The sequence below is a fragment of the Crocuta crocuta genome, unplaced genomic scaffold (genome assembly GCF_008692635.1).
Source record: "Crocuta crocuta isolate KB4526 unplaced genomic scaffold, BGI_CrCroc_1.0 scaffold41, whole genome shotgun sequence".
Lineage (NCBI taxonomy): Eukaryota > Metazoa > Chordata > Mammalia > Carnivora > Hyaenidae > Crocuta > Crocuta crocuta.
This window is the reverse complement of record NW_027529428.1, coordinates 4,820,287-4,844,968: the sequence shown is the minus strand read 5'-3', so window position 1 is coordinate 4,844,968 and position 24,682 is coordinate 4,820,287. Positions and strand designations below refer to the sequence as shown.

The window sequence follows — 24,682 nt, the reverse complement described above, 5'->3', positions numbered from 1 at the left end:
GTTAAATTTTTTTTGTTTTTTTTTTTTTTTTTTTTTAAGTTTTAGCTAGACTGTTCATTCCAGATGGACCCAAACCATATTCCAGTAACTGGATCTGAATTACAAACAGCTTTCATCTACACATTATCATGCTAGATGTGTGTAATGCATATAAGACAACAAGAAAGGATACTATTGGAACTAATCGAGGAATGTCCTTCTGGGGAAAGGAGTTTGGAACAGAAGCTGGTAGTTGTTGAAGGAAGAACTTGGTCTTATCTATAAGGGTTGGATGTTTTATAAGGAGAAAGCATTCATGTATTATTGGTGTAATTGCAAACTAATTTTTAAAATGTGTCATTCCACTTGAAAGGGAACTTGATGGAGCATCGAACTTTCTGGAATGGTTTCTGATAAAAGGCCTCTCCAGTCTACAGATCATGGTGAGCTGTCTGCCAACTGTCTTGCCTTCTGTTCAACTACTGTGCATTCTAGAAGGAAGGTTTTGCAGGGTCATTTCTCTGTACAGTTATCTTTCACATTTTATTTGCAATCTGACGCTGGGCCACTGGCTGTGACTCGTGAATAATTTGTGTCTCCATAGTCACTTCTAGTCCTCCTGGTAAGCCTTGGGTGGATACACACTACCAATAATGTGCTGCATGAGACCTCTTCCTTCCCCTGGACTTTCTGAGCTAAATTCAGGTTTTGATAAAAGATCCAGTGTGTGGAGGGGTAAGCCTCCAGCTCCAAGGTTACATTCACTAGAACGTACAGTTCTCTGAACACGCCATGTTGTCCTCTTCTTGGTGTGTTTGGACTTGCTATTTCCATCTGGTTTCAGCTAGTCCATCCTATCGGTTCTTCAAAACTCCCCTTGAAGGCTCATCCTTCTGGAATACCTCCCTTGACATAGGCTCTCGGCCTTTACTCTCTACGTGTTACCCCACAGTCACCCTCACTGTGTTACCCCCCGCATCGTGCTTCAGTTGTACCCTCTATTTTCATTGCTTACTTGTCTATGTCAGCTGCTACGCTTCTCAATCTCCACCCAACCCAGTACTTGCCACAGACAATTCATTAAAAAAAAAAAAAAGAATTTCCCATCTACCTCTATCATAGGTATTATCCTTTAGCAGCAAAAGAACCTAAAATACATTTTAGTGACCCCTTTTTTCCAGGTCTAAAAATCAGTTACACTGAGATAGACTGATTCGGAGGGGGACCTTTAAAGACGGAGGGCCTCAGATGAGACTGTAGGGTGTAATGTTGCAGTACTTGAAATGTGTTTTCTTTACAATTAGGCAGACAACTGGGTTCAAAGACTGAGTGGGTCAATTCTTGGCTATATTATGTTAGGCCTGGGGTTGGCAAACTACAGGCTGGGGACCAAAGCCAGCTTGTTAACTGTTTGTTTGTTTGTTTGTTTTTTCTCACAGCCCTCCAGCCAGGAATAGTTTTTACCACCCTCACTTACCTGCATATTGTCTGTGACTGCTTTGGACCTCTCGTGGCAGAATTGAGGAGATGTGACTGAGACCAGATGGTCCACATAACCTAAAATATTTACTGTTTGATCCTTTACAGAATGGGTCTGCTAGTTTTTGCTTTAGACAATTTATTTGACCTCACCGAACCTCAGGGAGTTTTCCTATATGAAGGAAACAGTAAACAGTACCTCCTTCAGGGGACTTGCATTACAATTAAATGAGATTATGCCTGTACATACTCAGCAAACATAAGCCATTATTTTCTGTAATTACCACAATACTCTTTGCTATAATTTTATTTTTGTTGTACTTATTATCTTGAAACTCCCTTCAATAGATGATGTTGAGTTATAATTATTTTTCAGTATTCCTACAGTAACAAAATTTTGTTATTTATCAAGAAACTTACTTGTTTTATAATTGTAACACCCCAGTGACTGGACAAATATCAGTGAATGAATATGAACATAATGTTTACTTTTTTGACTCAGTAAATTTAAAAAGAATTTTTTTTAATTTTTTTATTTATTTCTAGGAGAGAGAGAGAGAGAGAGAGAGAGAGACAGCGTGAGCAGGGGAGGGTCAGAGAGAGAGGGAGTCACAGACTGAAACAGGCTCCAGGCTCTGAGCTGGCAGTCAGCACAGAGCCTGACGCGGGGCTCGAACCCACGAACCGCGAGATCATGACCTAAGCGAAAGTCGGACGCTTAACCGACTAGGCCACCCAGGCGCCCCTAAAAAGAATTTTTTTAAAAAGATTCTATTTTTAGGTAATCTTTATATCCAATGTGGAGCTTGAACTTATAACTCTGAGACTGAGTCACATGCTCCACCAACTGAACCAGCCAGACAGCCTACCATTAAAGTTTTTATAAGCTCTTTAGTGTACATTGATTCCTACTCCCTTATCAAAGCATTTTCTTCTTGTTTTTATGTTTATTTTTATTTTCGAGAGAGAAGGAGAATGTGAGGGGAAGGGGGACAGGAAGAGAGGGAGAAAAGATCCGAAGCAGGCTCCAGGCTCCACGCTGACAGCACAGAGTCCGATGCGGGGCCTGAACTCACGAACCATGAGATTGTGACCTAAGGCGAAGTCAGATGCTTAACCTGAGCCACCCAGGTGCCCCAAAGCATTTTCTATCACTAAAAAAAGTGGCTTCTGTCTACCTTAAATACTTCATATTATTTTTTAAAGCAATTTAACATGGTATGGTAAAGAACTAAACTTTGCCAGAGGAAAACTAGGTGGAAAGATGGAACTCAATGGTAAGGAGTAGGTGATGGAAATATTACATACATGTAAGTGAACACTGACAAAAAAGGTAGAATTGGTAAAGCACAGTAAATGTCTATGTAAAAAAATAAATACATAAAGGTTTTTAACCTTTAGGGTTTCTTTTTCTTCTCCAGAAGTGATTAGAATGTTTCTTAGAAATCTACCAATAACCTTGAGACAGAAAACTTTCAGTTCATCTAATCTATATCCTAATGATAGGTAAGACTGTATTTTATTTTAAAACTCTCTAGGAAATCCATACTGCCCCTTTCATTTAACTGTTTCAAGTCTCACTATATTATGAGGCATGTTTTCTTTTTTTAAGAGTTGCTATCTTTTTTTTTAATTGTTTATTCATTTTTGAGACAGAGAGACAGCACGAGTGGGGGAGGGGCAGAGAGAGAGGGAGACACAGAATCTGAAATGGCTCCGGGCTCCGAACTGTCAGCACAGAGCCCAACGTGAGGCTCGAACCCACGAAACCTGAGATCATGACCTGAGCCGATGTCGGACGCTTAACCGACTGAGCCACCCAGGCACCCGTTTCATTTTTCTTACTACCCCTAAAATATCAGGAAATATAGGATCTAACACAACATACATGTTGAATAAATATTCATAGAACTGAACTGAATTGAAAACAAGACTCCTCAAGAGCAATAAAAAAAAAAAAGCTCTCAAAATGATTGCCCAGACCCCTTCCCTAAGTTTGGTGACCTGTATATTTGTTCAGAAGAAACAGAACAATTAAGGCAAAACATCGCTCCTGTTTCTGTCCTTGGTTTGTCTTTATTTTCCACTGTTCTGTTATGATGCCTTTTCCATTCTCTGCAAAATACCAAATCACTTTAAAAAATTTTTTAATGTTTATTTAATTTTGAGAGTGACAGAGCAGGAGTGGGGGAGGAGCAGAGAGAGAGGGGACACAGAATCTGAAGCAGGCTCCAGGCTCTGAGCTGTCAGCACAGAGCCCGATGCGAGGCTTGAACCCATGACCACGAGATCACGACCCGAGCCAAAGTCGGCCTTAACCGACTGAGCCACGTAGGAGCCCCAAGAAAATACCAAATCACTTTAAAAGTATTACCTACTCCCTTCTGTATTGCAGCCCAGAAACCCTGACAGCTCATCCTCTGTGTTAGAGCAAGCAACAGAGAGGTCATGTTTCGTAACAGTGGGGAAAAATAGTCATTATAAAATAATGTTCACTCTTAATTAGGGTTCCTTGCTACACAGTCCAAACTAGCGTTCCAGGAAAGGCAGAGGCAAAATATGTCTTCCTAAATACTCTCTCTGTTCGTGAATCCTTGTTGATGGGACAATGAACACATATTTTGAAGAAATACTGGTAGTGCTCTGACTATAACAACACCCATACCTTATAAACGGTCGAGTCACTGCAAGAACCGTTCTGATGAACCACGATGGATGAACAATGATGAATGATTTCAAATTCTTTCGCAACCTATTTAAGAAAAAGGAAAATAATTACTCCTAACCCATTTTCAGTAGGAGTTAAAACAGAAAGTATATTTCCAAATAAGAATATTATAATAGTAGAGACTTCTAGGTAAGTTCCTATTATCTGATGGGAAGGAACTGAATGACCATGATGAATAAAAAATTTTCTTATTAAAAATTTTTCTTTATTGATTTCTGAGAGACACAGTATGAGTGGGGGAGGAGCAGAGAGAGCGGGAGACACAGAATCCGATGCAGGCTCCAGGCTCTGAGCTGTCAGCACAGAGCCCGACATGGGGCTTCAACCCACATGGGGCTTCAACCCACGAACTATGAGATCGTGACCTGAGCCGAAGTCGGACGTTGAACCGACTGAGCCACCCAGGCACCCCGCCCTTCCCCCCCAAATTTTTTTGAGATACAATGTGTAACTTGTACGAGTCCAACCTCATTTTCCCATGGGAAAAAATGTAAAGTAGGTGGTTGTATTTCTGGAGTGCCTAAATCTATGACTACCATAGTGCATTTTTGCATAACAATGCTTTTCATTTTTGCAATCATTATCTTCACTATTTTGAAAAGAACAGTCTTACTAGCAACTTGGCCAATTTATCTGACCTACTAAACCTTGGTTTCTTCTTCTGTATTATGAAACAAGTAACAGTATATCATATGGTTGTTTGATCTTCAGATGACCATTTTCACATTCTTGATACTCAGGCATGTTTTGAAGTATTAGCAGTGCTACTTTATAAATGTTTAGACCATGAAATGGATCTTGGTTAACAAAACAGGGCACTCGCATATTGTCATGCACAGAGCCATGTCTAAGGGGATGCCACACTTCACCGACTAAGCCACCCTGGCGCCCCTCACGTGTTTTGTTCTATTCAAGCCAGTATGGATGGAAGTATCTTGGGAAAAAAGTGCACCAAGGGACCAAATGGACTAGTGGTCAACTTGAATTGTCAGTGGATGATGAAATACAAGCACAACAGGTGCCCAAATCAACAGTCCCAGTGCACATAAACAGCATCAAAATCATGTAAAACTGGTAAAGAATCGTGGATACTCCAGGGGTGCCTGGGTGGCTCCGTTGGTTAAGCATCTAACTCTTGATTGGCTCAGGTCATGATCTCATGGTTCATGGGTTTGAGCCCCAGATTGGGATTCTCTCTCTCTCTCTCTCTGCTCCTCCCCACATGCATGAGCACTCTCTCTCTCTCTCTCTCTCTCTCAAAATAAATAAACTTAAACCAGAGTATCCATGATTCTTTTTTTTATCAGCACAAACTGCCCCTTCACATGGCAACGGCATACACATAGTTTAGAACAGACTTGGTGGCCAGGTTTGAGATGACAACATCCAGCAAAACCTAGGGGAGCTTCCTTTTCTTTCAGATTTGGGGCAGCAAGTGGCCCTTTTATTAACATTTCTATCATTTCTTAACTCTGCGTAATGCAATGTTCCCAAAATGTGATCACAGTTTTGGTCGATAAAGGGAATTAGAAATGGGAGTGGTTGAGGAAGTCCAAACAGGGATTTAATAATGGTGCCCACGTACCGTCTGTCAATCATCTGGTAGCATTTCTTCATCCAGCCCAGCCCAGGCATCTTGCGCCTGGGAGTTGCACCATTCAAGTACACAATCATATAGTCTTCAGCTACCATCAGCTCTAACGTGCTTATTACATATCTGATCACAGGAAGGAAGAGAAGGGTTTTCATTTCCCACATGAAACAGTTCATCTTATTTACACCATAATTACATGACATTTAAATTACAGAGTGTACGACATTTAAGAATGGTTGTGCATATTACCTCTTTACCTTGAAAAGAATGCAGTTTCCTAAGATTATTCCTCTGAGACTGAGTATAGCTCATTTATTTGCATGGTTATCTTGTTTTTATCTTTTTAAATGCAGGCACACTAAAAAATTATGTAGGTTAGAACCTGAATTTCAAAAATGTCAACAACGTCGTCATGGCCAAAGGCACAAATGAATGACATAAATGAAGCCATGTTATGGGGGGGAACAAAAAACAACACTTTATCCAAAGGAAGTGTTACAGAATTTTAGAGCACAGGCAAGACTGTGTTCATTTTGTCTTCAAATGGCTCTACTGACAAGAGTTCTTTTAAAGGTTTCAGCCTCTTGAGCAATATTCCTTGACAGAGATTTCATTGACTTTTCATCAGAGGCTTAGAATATTCTACATCGTCCATTTCCTCTTATTAAAGATGCTCTCTCTGCCATGCCATGCCACAGACATTCACTCAAAGCACTTTGTCATAAATGGCACTCACAGGAAAAGATTTTCCATGACATAGTGGTAATCCGCCCGACTGCTATCTGGCAGAAAACAGGCAGCAAACACAATGATTGCATTTAGGCCGTCCCCATAGTATCCTGGGTGACAAACAAAAAGACACTTGTGACCAACTGAAAGCTCTTAACAAGATAATATTAACGTAAAGGGCAAATCTGGAAGCTTTGGCAAGTGTGTGTACATAAATGTGACAGATCTTTAAGTGAGTATTATATAGACTACACTTCTATAAGTACATACACATAACCTTAGTTTCAGTGATTATCATATAGAGTATAATATATGTATATTTATATACAGCTTTAAATACACAGTGTGAACCTATTTGCATAAATGGCATATCCATTTATTAAGGATGATTATAAATGTTGTACATAGTCATGTTTGGGGTATATAAATATTCAACTTAGCAAAGGGTGGGGGTTTGGACTTACAGGTTTCTAACTTATATAATGCTCTGTCCCTTAATGGCTAAGAGGCTCTGCTTGATCCTTTATAGCTGTTTTTTTTTTTTTTAGGTTCTGTTAAAGGGAAAATCTAGTCACTGTGCTACAATGCAATCAGGCTCACATATTCCAGTGGCCAGATATGAGTAGGTTTACAAACAAAACACCTTTATTTTGATTTTGTGGACTAGTTCACTTGCCTGTAGTTTCCCTGGGATCTCCAGATTCAACAGACAGTTCAGGGATACAAGGAAAGTTCTGGCCAGGCCTAGAGTCACTGAGCACAGAATGCAGAGCCTCGTCTTTTTAAAAAAGAACACACTCCAGAAGGGCCTGGTGAAAGCTAAGCTCTCTTTGCATTTTACAACAGCATGTGCTTCTGAGAAAACTTGAGAATTACTTCCTGGTGACGTGGACAGGATGCAGAGGTGGGGGTGCTATGTGCAGAAGTGTGAGAAAATAAAAGGCAAGTGTGAACTCCAACGGTCAAGAAAAATAAAAGGACATCTCAAGGCATTTTACCCACACCTGAAAGCTCTGAGGCATTCTCTAAGCTCTGTGTTCCCTCAAAGCTCATCTTGGACACTCGTGGCAGCTGTCGGCCAAACCTCCATAGGTTTGTGCATGGAATCTCTCGTGCCCTTCAGACTTAAAAATGGAAACGATGCATCGTGTTTTCATTTTTCAATATCCCTTCATAAACACTTAGAATTTTTGTCATATAATGTAGTTCTGGGCTTCAGAGCCATTAAATAGAGATTGTTTCAAAGCTCTGAGTAGGCAGACAGGACATACCCTCAAGCCTGATCTGAACTCAGTGCGTTTTATTTTTTTCAGAACTCTAAATACCCCTCCGGTGATTACATGGCAGTAAAATACCAGCTGGATATAGACTTGGATGGGCTTAACTCTTGAAAAGCAGTTTAATAAGATGTTCTTGACAAAGACAGTATGACTACCACAAAAGAGGTGGGGGAAGAGAGTGATACCAACTAAAAATATATCGAATTATGGGTGTGTGTGTAGGACTAATTTGAGGTTGTTGTATGCAGTGTTTACTCTACATGCTTAGAAGATGCTACCTATGTAAGTATATACCTGATGTAACCCGTGTTTGCAAAACAGGATTGCAGTGGCTTCCCTATGGATTATTTGCTTTGTTCTGTCTTTTCCAACACGTAGGTAGTTACCAACTTTGTTAAGAATGAGATGTGAAGGAAAATGGCAGGAGATACATTTTCTTACAAGAAGTGTCTGTTCTACTGAACAATTTCATGTAAGAAGATTCATAACCGAGTGAAAATCCACAAAGGATACTGTGGCTTTGCCGAACCAATGCTAACACCACGAAGGTAGGCAATTTAGACTCCGCGCCATCCCAAGGGCTGGGTTCATTAAAAGAGGTAATAGACATAATGAATCCAACTTAAAAACAAGTACAAAAGCATCTTTCCAAATGTAGCTGCTTGGCTCCAGAGCGTGTCAGGATAACTTCACGATCATGACCACTCAGCTATTTTGATTTCTTTTTCCATTTCTGGAGAATTTCTAATACTAATTTTTTTTTTAAAGGACAGTCCGAGGTTTCTAAACAGTACTTCAGAAGTCATCTCGAATGGCATTTCAGCACTTTGGGTCAATGTGCCCGTCCTCGGAATGCCACGGTGTCGCGTTCACCCAGGTTCCTTGAATCGAAGGGATACTGACGAATCAACTCTTAAGTCAGGAATGTCTCTTTAAATAAAAATTCCTGAAATTTACTAGTGAAGGTGGAGTTTTGTCGTTTTGGGCAGAGGAGTTGCAGGAAGGGAAGAAGAGGCAAAGGGCAGAGGAAGAGAAGAAGAGGAGATAAGATTTAAGATGTAAGAAAGGAACTAGAAGGAAAAGATTGCTTCGTGGAAGTTCTCCGTCCAAGCCAAGATCTGTGTGTCATTGTTGTCAAGTTCTGGAGATATTTCAGATCGTCCTTGCTGGCAAAGGGCACGAACTGGAATGAATAGGTCCCTTTGTTCTTGGTTCCTTGCAGATGCCTTCGAGGGGGTCAGCTAACCAGATTTCTATGCTAATACGGAGCATATTGCAGCTTAACTCAAGGGAAGTCGGCAGCCAGCCGCCGGAGAATTCATTCCAAGTATGGTTTTTAAGAACCTGTATTCTAGCTCTCTTCTCAGTAACCAGGAGGGGAGTGCGGGGTGTGCACGCTGAGGCGCGTGGGCAATCCCACCACGGGGCCTCTTGACACCCTCCGAAGCAATAACGCAAACCTTACCTGAGGCAGAACAGACAGGCATGAAAGGGATGTAACACAAGTTTGCCGGCCAGCAAATGGAATGGAGAGAGGAGGGAAGATGTCACAGTCGCAACCAAAACATACACACACACACACCAGCTCGCAACTCTTCTCCTCATCTTTCCAGGGTCATTTGTCCAGCAACTGCCGAGAAGTTACCTGAATCTCCTATAATGAAATAAGAGAAGTAAAAACAAAACAAAACCAAAACAAAACAAAACAAAAAAAACAAGAAAGGAAACTTCTCATTATAATGCTTCGGTGTGACTGTCCTTGGTTATTTAAATGCATTCTCTGTCCCAAGTTCAAAAACAGCCAGCTGCTGGCCTTCAAGGGACCCAACATTGTTGTTGATCAAAACCACCCAGACCTCTCTTTGGTTTTTGTTGTTTGTTTGGTTAAGCAGATACTAGGCATATTGCTCATGGGCTCATGGGTGGCGGTGACCCTGGCTTTGAGATCACCTCTTTTGAGGTGATGTGCCAAGGTCACAGAGCAGTTAGTGGTGAAGACAGATCTTGAACTCTGTTCTTTTAGACGGTGTACAAGGCCTCCTACCATAGCTCCTATCAAGGTCACCAAAGTGGAAGACCGAAGTATTCATTCCGATACTGCTCTCACGTGCTCCCCGTCGGCAGAGACCCTTGGCAGAGCCCGGCTTTGCGGCGAACTTGGGTGGTGGTTTTAATCACCGCCACCTTGCAGTTCTCAAGCTCCCGCTTTCACAACGCCAGACACCCCAGCAAGGCCTGCGCTCACTATGGGGTGCTGCTTCTCACACGCCCCTCAGAAGCCAGGATAACAAACACAAGCGATTGGTAGCTGGGGAGTGTCGCTTTCTCATCGGTAGCATCTAAGGATGAGGCGTCAGCATCCAACACAGCAGACCAAGCTCTGGCAAATTCAGGCATTAAGATCTGATGCTGTCTTGACCTACAGAGCACAAAAGCTGTTCGGGGGTGGGGGAAAGAGGCAGCGCCCGGCTAATGTCCTGGAAGGATACGGCCAAGGGCACGCTCATGCAGGCTGGAGCCCGGGGAAGGCCGAGATGGAGCCGGGGAGAGGGGAGGTGGCCGTTTCTTCCAAACACACCGGACAGACACATGGACAAAACCGAGCTCATGACACAGAACGGAGGGGAGCGAAGGCCAGGGGAGGGGGTGGCTGGGATGGAGAGCACAGCAAACCAGGTTACCCATGTTGGCTCAGCCAAATTGTCACAGAATGTGATAGGCAGAAACATTGGCTTTTTTTTTTTTTTTTTTTTAACCCTAGCGTGTCGATGATAATCACTCTTTCCTGATTTGGGCAAAGGACGGATGGGCTCAGGAGAGCTGGGAAGCAGGGATGTTGCTTCTTCACAACAAAGGGGCTCTTAAGGTAAGACCCCGCGTGGTAAACACTTACACCGATTACTACTGGGTGACTCTGATTTGTTTTCTACCTTTTTTGACCTTTTGTTTTGAATGGGCACAGGCTACTTTTATAATCAGGCTTTGTGTTGTTTTCTTTTTATTTCCAAAAAGCAAACAAACCCCAAATACCTGATGGGCAGTGCAAAGCAGGTAGGAGCTTCTGGGAAGATCTAGGGTGACGTTCAGGTTGTGGTTTTCGTCTTAAGAACAAAGGGGCTGACTCTATGGCTGGCCGTCTGTTTCTGTCAGCAAGATCAGGCCAGCTCTCATTCTGCGGGGCTATGGAAAGGTTTTCCCTTCGAGGAAACCACCTCCGGTCCCACAGCAGCTATCACTGGGCCCTATTACCACTGCAGGTCAAACAGTGAGGCGGGGCAAAGCAAGGTCATGGCCAGGGGCACCTCTGGGCATTTTCTTGTGCTATCCAGGTCGGAGTCCCTGGGTGACCCTGATACTTACACGGAGGGAGATAATCTGGCCGGTGGAAGGAAGTTTGAAGAAACAAAATGTCCTTCTGCGTGTTAGGAAACAAAAGCTACAGGTTTAATGCAGTGCGCAGACACTATTTCCCTGTTCCTGCTAAGGAAGAGAGAATGATTGCCTTATCAGCTTACACTGTTTTGGGAAGACCTGAGTGGTTAGGGCGGTGGCTCAGGACTGCAGGAAAGGAGCGCATGCAGCAGAAAAAGAAAAGAAGCCGTTCGTGTTTCCTGAGGTTGACAACGTTAAATGCGTTGCTTGTGCTCATCTGGCTTTTTGTGAATCCCAAATTAAGCAAGGCTCCTGAAGCTCCAAAAAAGCACTGGAAATACAGAACACACAGTTTTTGACTCTGCCTTGTCCGTCAGTAAAGCAAGTGGAGGCTCTCGCTGGAAATGCCTGTTGTCAGGCACAGATGGAATGGAGTCCATAGAAAAGAAAGCTTCAAGTAGGGGAGAACCGACCAGGCTGAGTCTAAGAAGACTTCTTAAGGCTTCTAGCAGGATTCAAAGGACCATTTTGTTTTTAGAAGGAGTAGTGACCTTGCGATAGGTCGTGGTAGCACAGACTCGGAAGCTAGTCAGGTAAACCCTGCCACCACGAGAAGTGTGGTCGTCACCTGTCACCATACAAAATTATTACACTATTATGGACTACCTTCCCTGTGCTGCGCTATCCATTCCCGTGACTTACGTATTTTATAACCGGCAGTCGGTAAGCATTTCAGAATGCATATAACTGTCGAATCACTACCTTGTACACTTGAAACTAATACAATATTGTAGGTCAACTCTATTTAAAAAAAAACAAACAAAAACCTAACCTACAGCCGACCCACATGAATTCCAAGCAGACATTATTTAATTGGACAACTACAGTTTTCGAGAAGTTTGCACAGAAGATCATGGCTGTCAGATATGCGGCGTGAAAGAGTTTTCACACCGGAAAGCTATTTTTTGCATAGTAGGTTTCCCACTGTTTATTGAATTGGGCATGAGGTAATGCCCTCGGCTCTCTAGTCCCCTGAATACTGACTGCATAACAGGGTTCTGAGGCTGTCACGCTGCAGAGAACCCTCGTTTCATTTTCCTAGTAGAGATGTGCGGCTGCCCTGCCCGCCACCTCCCAGAGCCGCAGAGAGCTGGGCTACCTCCGTGAGAGATGACTCTCCTATAGGGCTCGATGACCTTCATGTCAATCCGCTGCTCCTGTTCTCCGATCACCACCGTCCTCCACAGCCGGTTGTCTTCCCGCTCCTCCTCCGCCGTATACTCTGGAATGGACTCGGACTCTTGGCCGGAATCTTTGTTAGCTGTGGAACTTTCTGGAAGCGAAACACAGAGCAGGACTGAGGAGCAGGACTCGACAGCTGAGGCAGCTCCACAAAGGGCCATGTCCTGGCAGAGCCAACCTGATGGCCCCCTCTGTTTTGCACAGCCCTTATGGAGATGAATGCCGTCCCGGCCACATAAAAGACACTCAGTGAGGCTTTATTTATTGGCCGATAGGACAGCCAAATCCATGCGAAGGCCAAGCTGATGGTAGGGACAGATGAGGGGCTAGCGCTGCCCTGTGTCGGTGGGCCAAGGGCATAGAGGCTGCTGCCATTTCATCCTTAAACATACAGGTCGAAGACCTGCAGACCGTCCTCATGGGTGACAGTCTATTTGTCGGGCACGGGTCATTTTGTTTCCCTTGGGCCACAGATCCTGGTGTATCCTGTGGTATGTGGATGAGCCCATCAGCCTAGGCCTCGCACTCTAAGACCCTTACAAAGGAGTTGAGCTCCCTTCCCTACTGGGAGCCAATTTGGGCAGAAATATAGTATGACTTCCTGTGGGCTTTTCAAAGTATGCTATGGAAAGATTTTTTTTTTTTAAATAAAGGTTTTATTTATTTCTAGGAGAGAGAGAGACAGTGTGAGCAGGGGAGGGTCAGAGAGAGAGGGAGTCACAGACCGAAACAGGCTCCAGGCTCTGAGCTGGCAGTCAGCACAGAGCCCGACGCGGGGCTCGAACCCACAAACCGCGAGATCATGACCTAAGCGAAAGTCGGACGCTTAACCGACTAAGCCACCCAGGTGCCCCTGCTACGGAAAGATTTTATAGCAAGCAAGAAGCAGGCAACTTTGTAGACCAGAAATACTCTGAGACCAAAAATTTGTTATGACTCCTACGTGTGGGTACATGGGACAATACAAAAGCCCGCCGAGCCTTCTTTGGGGGGACAGTTACTACACGCGCTCATGCATCCACAAAAAAAGCAACCATGCTAAGTTTTTGAAGTAGCAGCTATTTCCATTTTTACTTCAACTACTAGTAGAGTTTAACAATGGTTATTCTCTGTATGTTCCAGTAATTTGAAGGGAAAGATTATTTAGAACCTTCATGGTAATTCCGTGAGATATGATCATTCTTGCTTTTCTTTATTCATGGGAAAAGACCTTTGATTTACATTGTACTTGTATTTATTTTACGGCACTTCGATCATAAGAATATTATTATTATCTACCATGTGTCAGGCAGAGAGGCCGGCATTATAATAGGCCTGTGCACGGAAAAACTGACTTTGAAGTAATTTGCTATCACACTACACCCTGCACGTGTGATTGTCTCATTCTCTTCATTTTACCAGGAGGCTGTGAATTCCTTGTGCCCGGAAATTGTACGCAAACCACCTTTGTTATTCACCCCCACCAACCAACCCCAGGCTTAGCTTAGAAACCTGCACAGAGCACTCAGTGAAAACCAAGGTGACTGGGTAAATAAAGGAAAGCTTGGACAAGTTCCTGGAAACACAGGTACTCTGTAAGGGGACCACAACAAAGCCATTAGGTTCTGGAAGATTCCTCAAGACAAGATTGCTCAAACGTGTCTAATTACCTGTGACTTAGAATAGCCAGGTGAAAGCCACTGGGGAAGCAGCCCTAGACTTTTCTGCCAAGGCCAATGGCACCACCTACAGAGCTTGCCTCACTCCAGCTTCCTCTGCCTTCCTGCTAGCGGCCCTCATTTTACCCAGGACGGAAAACAGCAGCCTTTGGTTGCAGCCCAAGATCCGCGTCCTTGGTGCAAACCCATCCATCTGCACTGGACTCCCTGTTTGGACTCCTTTCCTGCCTCTCCCTTCCTCTTGGCTGAGGGCCCTTGGACGCTCATCCCAGTTTCCTTCCCGGGACTCTGTTCTCCATCTGGTCTCCGCGCCCTCGGAGCGCTGGGCTCTGACGTGGGCTCGTCTGCAATGTTCCTGTACGTACACTCTCTGCCTTGCAGCGAGCGCACGCTCCGCCAGCCCCTCTTTCTCCTTGCTTTTCTTCTGGTTGAAAAAAATAAAATGCTACTAAAAGTACAAACAGTACAGGCATTGTCCATGAAAACAGTAAAAATCACCAGCCCCGCTCTCACTCATTATTGTTTGCTCTGCATTTTTTTTATTATGTACATGCACAGAAACATATTCCCCCCCAAATGTATGATTATTCTATATATTCTACATGTTTTGTACATTTGCTTTTATAATGTGCTCCTACTAATATAGCATAGGGTTCTTTTCATCTTAGCGAATATCAACCTTGCTCATCTTTTTTAACTTTTATTTATTTAGTAATCTCTGTATCTAACGTGGGGCTCAAATTCAAAACCCTGAGATCAAAAGTCACACACTCCTCCCACTGAGCCAGCCAGGCACCCCTAAACCTCGATCATTTAATTTTTTTTTAAAGCTTATTTATTTATTTTGAGAGAGACAGAGAGAGCGAGCAGGGAAGGGGCAAAGAGAGAGGAAAAGAGAGAGAATCCCAAGTAGGCTTTATGCTGTTAGCACAGAGGCCAACGTGAGGCTCAAACTCACAAACTGTGAGACCATGGCCTGAGCTGAAACCAAACCCTGCTCACTTTTAAGTAGCCCTAGGGGTGCCTGGATGGCCCAGTCGGTTAAGCATCTGACTTCGGCTCAGGTCATGATCTCATGGAGCCTGAGTTCAAGCCCCGCACCGGACTCTGTGCTGAAAGCTCAGAGCCTGGAGCCTGCTTTGGATTCTGTGTCTCTCTCTCTTGCTCCTCCCCTGCCTGCACTCTGTCCCTCTCTCTCCTTCACAAACAAACATTAAAAAAAAATTTTTTTTAAGTAGCCCCAGAAGGACACCTGGGTGGCTCAGTCAGTAGAACATGTGACTCTTGAGCTCAGGGTTGTGAGTTTGAGCCCCACATTGGACATGGATCCTACTTAAAAAATAAAAAAAACTACACTGGGTGTTATATGGAAACCAATTTGACAAAAAACTATTATAAAAAAATAAAGAATTAAAATACAATAAAAAGTAGCCCTAGGGTATTCCGTTTTGCTGATGTCTTTTAGTTTGTCAGTCCCTTAGTGATGGAACTTTAAGTTTTATTCTTTTTTTTTTTTTTTTTTGGTAACTTAAGTGTTATTCTATTTTATTCTTACAGAGAATTTGCTTTAATAAGCATCTTGGTGCAGGTATCTTACCTCATTTGTACACATATTGCTGTAAGTTAACTTTCTAACAGTGGAATGCTGGGTCAGACACTATACACACTTAAAGTTTTTATGGATGTTTTTGCCCTTGAATGTATCACACCAAAATACATGAGACGTTGTTTCCTCACACCGTCAAAAACTCTGGAGGATATTAAAGTTTTTCACCCTTGACAACTGCCAGTGAAACTGGTCTCGCTCTTGTTTTTATTTGTATTCCTTTAATTATTAAAGAAGGTGAAAAGTTTTAAGTGTTTATTAGCTATTAACATTTCTCTTGCTGACAGGGAGGCGGCACCTGTGAGGCCTTTGCCTATTGTGGTCCTTACTGATTTGCTGAAGTTCTTTATGTAGATCTTTGTCATGTTTCGCAATTCATTTCCTGCTTTGTGCTCAGCTTTAATTTTTTTTTAATGTTTATTTATTTTTGAGAAAGAAAGAAGGCGAGGGGCGCCTGGGTGGCTTAGTCGGTTAAGCGTCCAACTTTCACTTAGGTCATGATCTCGCGGTTCGTGGGTTCGAGCCCCGCGTCGGGCTCTGTGCTGACTGCCAGCTCAGAGCCTGGAGCCTGTTTCAGAGTCTGTAACTCCCTCTCTCTCTGACCCTCCCCTGCTCACGCTGTCTTTCTCTCTCTCTCCTAGAAATTAAAAAAAAAAAAAAGAGGGAGAGAGAAAAAAAGGCGGCGAGCGAGCGGGGGAGGGGCAGAGAAAGAGAATCCCAAGCAAGCTACACACTATCAGCACGGAGCCCGATGTGGGGCTCGAACTCACAAACCATGAGGCCATGACCTGCACCAAAGTCGGACGCCTAACTGACCGAGCCACCTAGGCGTCCCCTGTACTTACTTAGCTCTGAAACTGATATTTTTTCCAAATAGAAATTTAGTATTTTTATACAGTTGGATCTGTTCATTTTTGTCTTTATGTTTTTTGATCCTTGTTTCAGAGTAAGAAAGGGGAATTCTACCTAAAAGTATGTAGGTATACAAATACACAAGCCTTTTCCTGCACTTTATTTTTTTAAACAAGCATTATTAGTCATTTCGGCACCAAAGTGTGGACTTTTTCTGTGCTGTTATCCCTGTTGTTTCAAAGAATGGAAGCGGGCAAGATCCCGATGTTCTTTTTCCTTCCCCACCTTTTTCTCGTTGTTGTAAATGGGCAAATTACATTATTTAGCAGCTGGGCATACAGTAAATTTTCCCAGGGTTCATTTCTAAAAGTCAACAGTATAAGCAAGTAAGAAGCAAGGATGGCTTTATTTACTCCCTTGAATTAGCAATCTCTAGATCCTAATTCTTCCTCTTTACTCTAAATTACCATTCTCCCCCACCCCCCCCTCACCCCAAGCCATCATTTTCTATTTTCAAAAACCTCAGGACTCCTTGAACTATCCCCAGGGCCTCCAAATTTAACTTTTGGCCTGATGCCCTCTTCACTAAGAAATGCTTGCTTTTCTTGGTCTCCCCTCCTCAGTAACTAGCTTCTCTCCCAGGTGGCGGTGGAAGTCGATTAGGCCCTGGGGAGGAGTCACCTGGAACGTTTTCCTTTGTCTTTTGCGAGATGACTTAGCACACAAGCTCCCGAATGTTCTGTGCTGGACAGACACCGTGGGGGATCCACTGTTGGTGAGCAAAATGGACTAGCTAGAGGTGGGATTAGCTGTGACCTACAGCAGGGACAAGCATCCGGGAAAGGGGACCGGCTGCCTGCACGGTGATCAGACACTGATCATGCGCCCCGTTTTAGCAGACGTGGTTTGAACTTTCTCTTGTTAAAGGAAAGACATTGTGTGTGCAGTTGGGAAGTTTTAAAATAAAGTTCTTTTGGTGACAAAGAGTAGGCAGGCAGTTTGTTTGAATGTGAAACTCAGCACACACAAGCACGAAGAAAATCGTCCTTACAGACCACACCATCTGGCACGGGGTTGCTTGTGGGTAAAACAAAACAAGATTAACACTTATTTTAGTCATGAGTAGTTTATGTGGAGAGTTAAAACACAGAATTGATTTTACAAGCTGGTCACCTGCCGGCTTGGAAAATAGTGGAAGACAGTAGATGGCAAAATTAAATAAAGGGACTCTCTAATTATCTGGAAAAAATGTTGGGGCACCTTATTCATACTGAAAACTGTCTGTTATTAGGGGTTAGTTATGAGAAAAGGGAGCTTAGATGAGGTCACTAAACATCAGGGGGCGCCTGGGTGGCTCAGTCGGTTAAGTGTCTGACTTCGGCTCAGGTCATGATCTCATGGTTTGTGACTTTGAGCCTTGCATCATGCTCTGTGCTGACAGCTCGGAGCCTGGAGCCTGCTTCAGATTCTGTGCCTCCCTCTCTCTCTGCCCCTTCCCTACTCATGCTCTCTCTCTCAAAAATAAACATTAAAAAATTTTTTTAAACAAAAAACATCACTTAGGAGCCTAGGAGGAAAGTAATATAAAAACACATGAATGTGTCTTACAACATTCTTATCAGAAATATTCAGGCTAAAATTCCTGATCATTTTTCCATTTCCTGTAAGAAATGCTTTTGCTGAGATCTGAATGACAGTAAAAATAACTACGGTGAGTTTGGAAAATAGAGATAGTGTACCGTGTTTCTCACCTCTGGATATTTTTAAGCTTCTAGGATTGATATATTAAAGCATTTTTTTTTTAAGTAAAAAGGCCCATCTCCCTTATTCTGAAAGACTGACTTCCTAAGTCCCTCAGCATCTTCATATGTTTAGTATCTTTGGCAGCTGTAAATATCCTAGGAAGTCAAGCTGAATTCTGTCCTTCAAATTATATTTTCCAACTATCTGGACACAATTAGTAAAATTATACAGCAGTGGAGACCAGTTTAATGGTTTTTGAGAGTAAAATTCAAAAGTGTTTCATAAGCAGGGCGCCTTGGTGGCTCAGTCAGTTAAGCGTCCGACTTCGGCTCAGGTCATGATCTCACGGTTTGTGGGTTCAAGCCCCGCGTCGGGCTGTGTGCTGACAGCTAGCTCAGAGCCTGGAGCCTGTTTCAGATTCTGTATCTCCCTCTCTCTCTGACCCTCCCCTGCTCACGCGGTCTCTCTCAGAAATAAATAAAAACATTAAAAACAAATTTAAACAAAAGTGTTTCATAAGCAAAACCACATCGTGGGCAAATAATCTGCCAGCAACGTTTGGTTATCAGCTACCGAATAAAACAGGTAAATGGCAGGGAAGTTTTTCAAGGGCTGGGTAAAGTAAGAGCCCTGATGTCACGAAAATGGCTGGGTAAAAAGGCTTCTAAATAAATGGAAGGGTAGGTTATCAGGCTGGGCTTTGCGTGTGTCAGCCTCATCCAGTGCAAGATCCTCTCATATTTATTGTCAGCATAGTATGCAGAAGGAGCAAGGTCCAGAAGTCATGGATGACAGCTCAGGGTTCAAATGCTGGCTCTGACATTCACAAGCTATACGACCCTAGGTAAGTTGTTTAACCGATCTGTGCTTCCGTGTTCTTATCCTAATATGGAGCACACATGATACCTACTACTCATATACGGACATTCACGGAGCTGAGGATTAAAATGCTTGGGATTTATAAAGCACCCAGCAAAGTCCTGGTGCATAGTAAGCACCATGAAAGGGTTCATTAGATGAATCACTGACCAAACATTTTGAAACACTGTGTCTTCAAAACTCCAGTTGTGTTTAGAACGGATACATTTGGTTCAAAATGCTCATGCAAGAGACCCACAAACACTGAAAATGCTTTCAAGCATTTACTCGGTACTTTGGGACTTAAACCTTTCATCTCTCTTATACAGTCTCTTTTTTTTTTTTTTTAATTTTTTTAATGTTTTATTTATTTCTGAGAGAGAGAGAGACAGCGTGAACAGGGGAGGGTCAGAGAGAGAGAGGGAGACACAGGATCCGAAGCAGGCTCCAGGCCCTGAGCTGCCAGCACAGAGCCCAATGTGGGGCTCAAACCCACAAACCGTGAGATCATGACCTGAGCCGAAGTCGGACACTTAACCGACTGAGCCACCCAGGCGCCCCAGTCTCTTATACAGTCTCTTATCTACATCTGCGTGTTTATAAAATAAAGCTCTTCAGACGCTTTCTGTGTTTTAAATGCTTCACGTTCTTGTTTGTTTAAACCAGGGTCTGGACATACATCTTTCATTTGAAAATCAAAGTGGGCTTTAAAAAGTCAACTTACATTAAAATTCTGTCCTTTGATTTTAAGACCTAAATGTAGGGTGGTGGTTGGTAAACTGGTTCTCTCAACAAAACCGTGTCAGCTGAATAAAAGGAACGATGTCAGCAAGTGACAGCTTTAATTACCAGCTTTTCAGCCACCACCACTTTGCTTGGCAGTTTTGCTATTTATAAAAATAAAAGGTTCAGATGTGGTGTGACACGGAGCTCTACGGCATCAGGGAGGTACAGGGGGAGAGAGGGAGGGGCCAGCTCACGCCACAGCTGTCTTCTGTGGGATGTGAGTCAAGGCATGACTCTTACACGTGGGAATCTATCAGCAGGAATGGGACTGGGGCGGCTGGGGGCCGCTGGGGTGGGCAGAGTAGCTCGGAAGAGTCTCTGACATGCTAGGAAAGAACATGAACTCAAGCCCTTTCACCTTCTATTGGGGTATTTCAACTTACAGAGTCAACCATCCAGATAACTGTCGCAATCCGAGAACACAGTAACAATGCAATATAAAATCTCTGTGTTCACATCGGAAGCTATAGTACAAGTAGCTTAGCCAGTTTTTTTTTTTTTTAATTTATTCTAACTAACCCTTATCTTTTGTGAAGGCAGGGTCTGAATCTGAATCATGGTAGGAGTCCTGAGGGCACAGAGATCATTGGTGGAATTGCTTAACTGATCTGGTGAATTTCCTAATTACGTTCTCTTACGAATGACACTGCTGGAATTAGCACGGCTGTAAGTGTCAGGGCATCATTCCATTGTGCTATTTCCTTTTTGGCCGTAATAGTTTTCACAGTGCAACAGCTGTGGCCAGGATACTCTCACTCTGAATTTCAAATATTACAAAGTCAGAGAATGCCGCCCTGCAAAGCAGAAACTGTGGGATGCCATTTTATACAGCAAATGCTTTGTGTTCGTATATTTCTTATCAAAGCCGGTTTTACCGAGCAAGAGAAGGAACGAAATGAGAGCGATATTCCAATCAGGCATGTCAGTGTTTGAGCCACCAACTTTTGACTTTTCTTCCTTTTTATTCTTCTCCTAGCACCCCTGGGTGGCCCCCTGACTCCTTCCTGCTTTACCGGACTTATAACAACAAACCTAATAAAGTCCCTGCCTTTGCAGAGCAGACATTCTAGTGGGAAGAGAAAGGCAGTAAGTATGCAACCGAATAGTTAAATGATAGGATTTCAATTACTGACACACGGAAAATAAAATAAGTAGAGGGACTGAGGCACCTGGATGGCTCCGTCAGTTAAGCATCCAACTTCAGCTCAGGTCATGATCTCACAGTGTGAAAGTTCGAGCTCCGAGTCAGGCTCTGTGCTGACAACTCAGAGCCTGGAGCCTGCTCTGGATTTTGTGTCTCCCTCTCTCTGCCCCTCCCCTACTCACACTCTGTCTCTCTCTCTCTCAAAAATAAACATTAAAAATTGTTTAAAAAAAGAAGTAGAGAGATAGAAAGTGACTGGGGGTGGGAGGCAACGGGCGGGAGCACCTTTGATTACAGAGGCCAAGGAAGGCCTCTGATGGCATCTGATTAAGATCTGAGTAAAGAGAAGGAGCCAGCTATGGAAGGAACTTCAAAGAAGAACATTCCAGATAGTGGGCGCTTGTACAAAGAAACTAGTAAGCTCTAATTTCTCTGCTTCAAATTTTATCTTCCAGATTAAATTCATTCTCTGCAAATCCAGCCCTAATTTTCTCATAACACAGCATGTAATAATGTTCTCACAACCCCAGTGCCAAGCACCAGGCCTGCCGATAACAAGCATTTAAGAAAGGAACAATGGCTATGTCTGACCTCTGTGAACCATACCTGTGCTATCATACTCTAAACTGTTCAATCACAGCCAGCTATGACCTGAGCTGCAAAGAGGATCTTCTAGAAATCACAGAAAGGAAGCAGCAGCAACCAATGGGAGGTTTGTTCTTAGTGCCACTTAAGTACCCTTTCACTTTTCACATGACTTGGGCCTTGACAACTTGGCAACCTACCATGCCCAGTGTACTCAAAAGAATCTGCTTCATCAGGGGTATCAAGTTCATCCACATTGATATCGATTTCGTCAGGACTGTCCAGGTTGTCATCAGAGAGAATAGACCCTTCACTTTGGTCCAGAGAAAGATTGATATTTGGAGCCGTGAGCTTGATTCTGCGAGGATGGGTGTCATTAAGATCCAGAGAATTGGGAGGTTCTAAAGAAGAAAAAAAATAGCAACATCAAGGACTAGACTGTATACGTGGCTGCCAACAGTGGGTGTGGGCCCCACTGAAAAACATTTTTAAGGCCCTTCAGCAAAGGCACACCTGCTAAAAATCCTTATATGCAATTTGGATCCCTTTCTTGACCAGCAGGCCTCAGGACTGGCTTGTCCCAGCCAAACAGCCCTGGCCACGTAGACACAGAAAGTGGGAGTCCTTGCTAAAGGAGCAGAAAACCAGTTTTCAGAACTACCGTGTTCAGGTTTGAGACTTTGACCCTGATATCACGTAGAACTGAATTTTTATGATGCATGAGAAAAACAGCTAAGCTTATATAGATCTCATAAAGGTTCATTTGACATCTCCTATGGAATGAAGGATATCAACTTTATCTACTCATCTATTATGTTCATAGTTACTCCCCAGATACTTCTCTTCAGTTCCTGACAACTCTGGGTATAATCTGTAGTTGTCTTTCTTTGACCAGCCTTCTTCTTCTTCCTTTTTTTTTTTTTTTTAATAAAACTGAGGTATACTCCCAAATTGCATTCTTGGCTCAAGCGGTCACCACCCTTTATGCCGATACTGTCTGACATTGGCTCCTGTAACATAAGTGATAGGTCTTTGTATGTTAAGGCTCACGGAAGTAGCTCCCACCCTCTCACTGTGATATGCATCTTGCTGCCAATGTGTTTTTCCCTTAACAGAAGTAGAGCCAGAGAAGTCATTTTTAATCAAGTCAATCCCAAGTCAACAATAATAGAGAGATGGCCTAAAGATAGAGATTTTAGGATTCCCTATCACAAAAACTTTGAAAGGCCATCTGGTACACCTCTCAATTCTAAAATTCGAACTCTGGTCTTATCTTAAGGAAGGTGACACTGTTTCTTCATTAAAATTTTTTTCTCTGTGCAGAACATCACCCAAACTGTGTTCCACGTAATGTGTTTATGTATTATACTTGAAGGAAGTTATCTATTGGCCAGTAAGTTTGAAAACCATTTGGTTTCTATATTACAGGAATTCTCAGAGCAGTGTTCTCCCAAAGAATATTTTGTGATGATAAGGTCCATACAGCTATTGAGCACCTGAAATGGACCTAGTGCAATCGAAGAGCTGAACTTACCAGATGTATCTTAAGTTTTCATTAACTTAAATAGCTACGAGTAGCTAACTGCTACCATATAGGATAACCATGGCCTTAATACCTGTATTATCCAAAGAGCATTGTGAACCTTCAAGAGCGGTGTAGACATACAGTGGCTAGTAGGCTTACTGGACCCTAGATAGAACATTTAAAACTAATTATGTCACATGACTAGTATCTTGAAAAATGCACTTTAAATACTTGGACAGAAAAAAAAAAAAAAAGCAAAGAATTGCTGTTTCTTCTTCCATTCTAGGCTTGGCCGGTAACATCAGGGCCAACATTCTGGAGCTGGTACGGTGCAAAGGAGTGTCCTTAGTTACAAGAGAAAGTGTAGGATGCAGCTGGAAATTTAAAATTCTCTTTCGATATGCCTTGAGCTGTAAACCCATGGGATATAAGGGCTTTGTCTGTTTGCTTTAGCAATCAGGATACTGAGCTTCCCTGACATCACGTTTTTAATTGTAGATATTCTGACGGTGAGCCTACATGCTCATTAGGATTTGGTATTATGGTATAGGGTAGCCACTTACTACAGGCACTGAAAGCCCTGGCCGCCCCAGCTGTGGCCCAGGAGGGCAAAGGTGGCCCACACGAGGAAGCATCAGTATTCAAGTCAACCCTGCAATTAACCAAATCGAGCCTAACACCCTCCTCACACATATGTTTTTTTTTTCTCTCTCTCTCTTCACTTTTATCGCTGAAATCACAAGTAGGAGGCCTAGGAAATGGTTCTCTCACTGAATATGACAATGTTTGGATACAGAATACCGCCGAAGGAAATGAAGCGATGCCCCTCTCACCAGGCCTCATGTCTGCAGCACTGGGACTCAGCATTCCGTCCTCCAGGGGGATGTCCATGCCTACATCCTCTGACAGCAGTCTGAAAAACAGCAAAGCAGAGTGTGTAAAAAAATCATATGGGATTCAATTTTCTCTGAAAGGGCAATCCAGAGATTCCAAGGTAGCACTTTCACCTCACTTGGAATAAACCCAGTGTGGGTACCAAGTCCATTGTAAGTGGTCCCATTGAGAATTAAGACTCCACGGTTACTGTGACTAAGAGCCATGGGTACCAATTTCACTCTGTGCACACAGGAAGTCATTTCTCCTACCAGCTCACGTAAGTAAGCACACACCAAAGGGGGTAAAAATCAGAAACTGGAAAAGCAAGTAACTAATAAAATATACTTAAGGTGGGCATTTAATACTTTTTCAACAAGGGAGGCAATTTCTGTGCTTTGGACTCAAGATGGGACTGACTTCGTCTAGATCTCTTCCTCTGTGTAAATTTGAGCACCTAAAATTGCTGTGGGGCAGAGGAAAACATACTCTGCTGCTCTCTCTTTATCAGTGAAATAGGGATACACCACCTACCTCGTTGAGTTGATGAAAAGTTAATAATGTCGATATTAATTAAAACCGATAAATGCCAAGTGCCTAACATTCCAGAGAAGGTACCAACTAATACCATTTTCTGTCCTTCTTTGAA

At 43.1% G+C, this 24,682-nt stretch overlaps 1 protein-coding gene across 1 annotated transcript in view; it reads right to left on the bottom strand.

Annotated features, from left to right (window-relative positions):
• The window catches only part of PRUNE2 (prune homolog 2 with BCH domain), a 259,377-nt gene that overhangs the window by 16,481 nt on the left and 218,214 nt on the right, over window positions 1-24,682 (bottom strand). The window contains exons 10-15 of the mRNA XM_077759363.1: window positions 23,994-24,073; window positions 21,836-22,036; window positions 12,321-12,494; window positions 6,517-6,619; window positions 5,772-5,903; window positions 4,124-4,210 (exon numbers count right to left, since the gene is read on the bottom strand). Of these exons, the coding sequence (XP_077615489.1) occupies window positions 4,124-4,210; window positions 5,772-5,903; window positions 6,517-6,619; window positions 12,321-12,494; window positions 21,836-22,036; window positions 23,994-24,073 (777 nt within the window). The remainder of the gene's footprint in view (window positions 1-4,123; window positions 4,211-5,771; window positions 5,904-6,516; window positions 6,620-12,320; window positions 12,495-21,835; window positions 22,037-23,993; window positions 24,074-24,682) is intronic.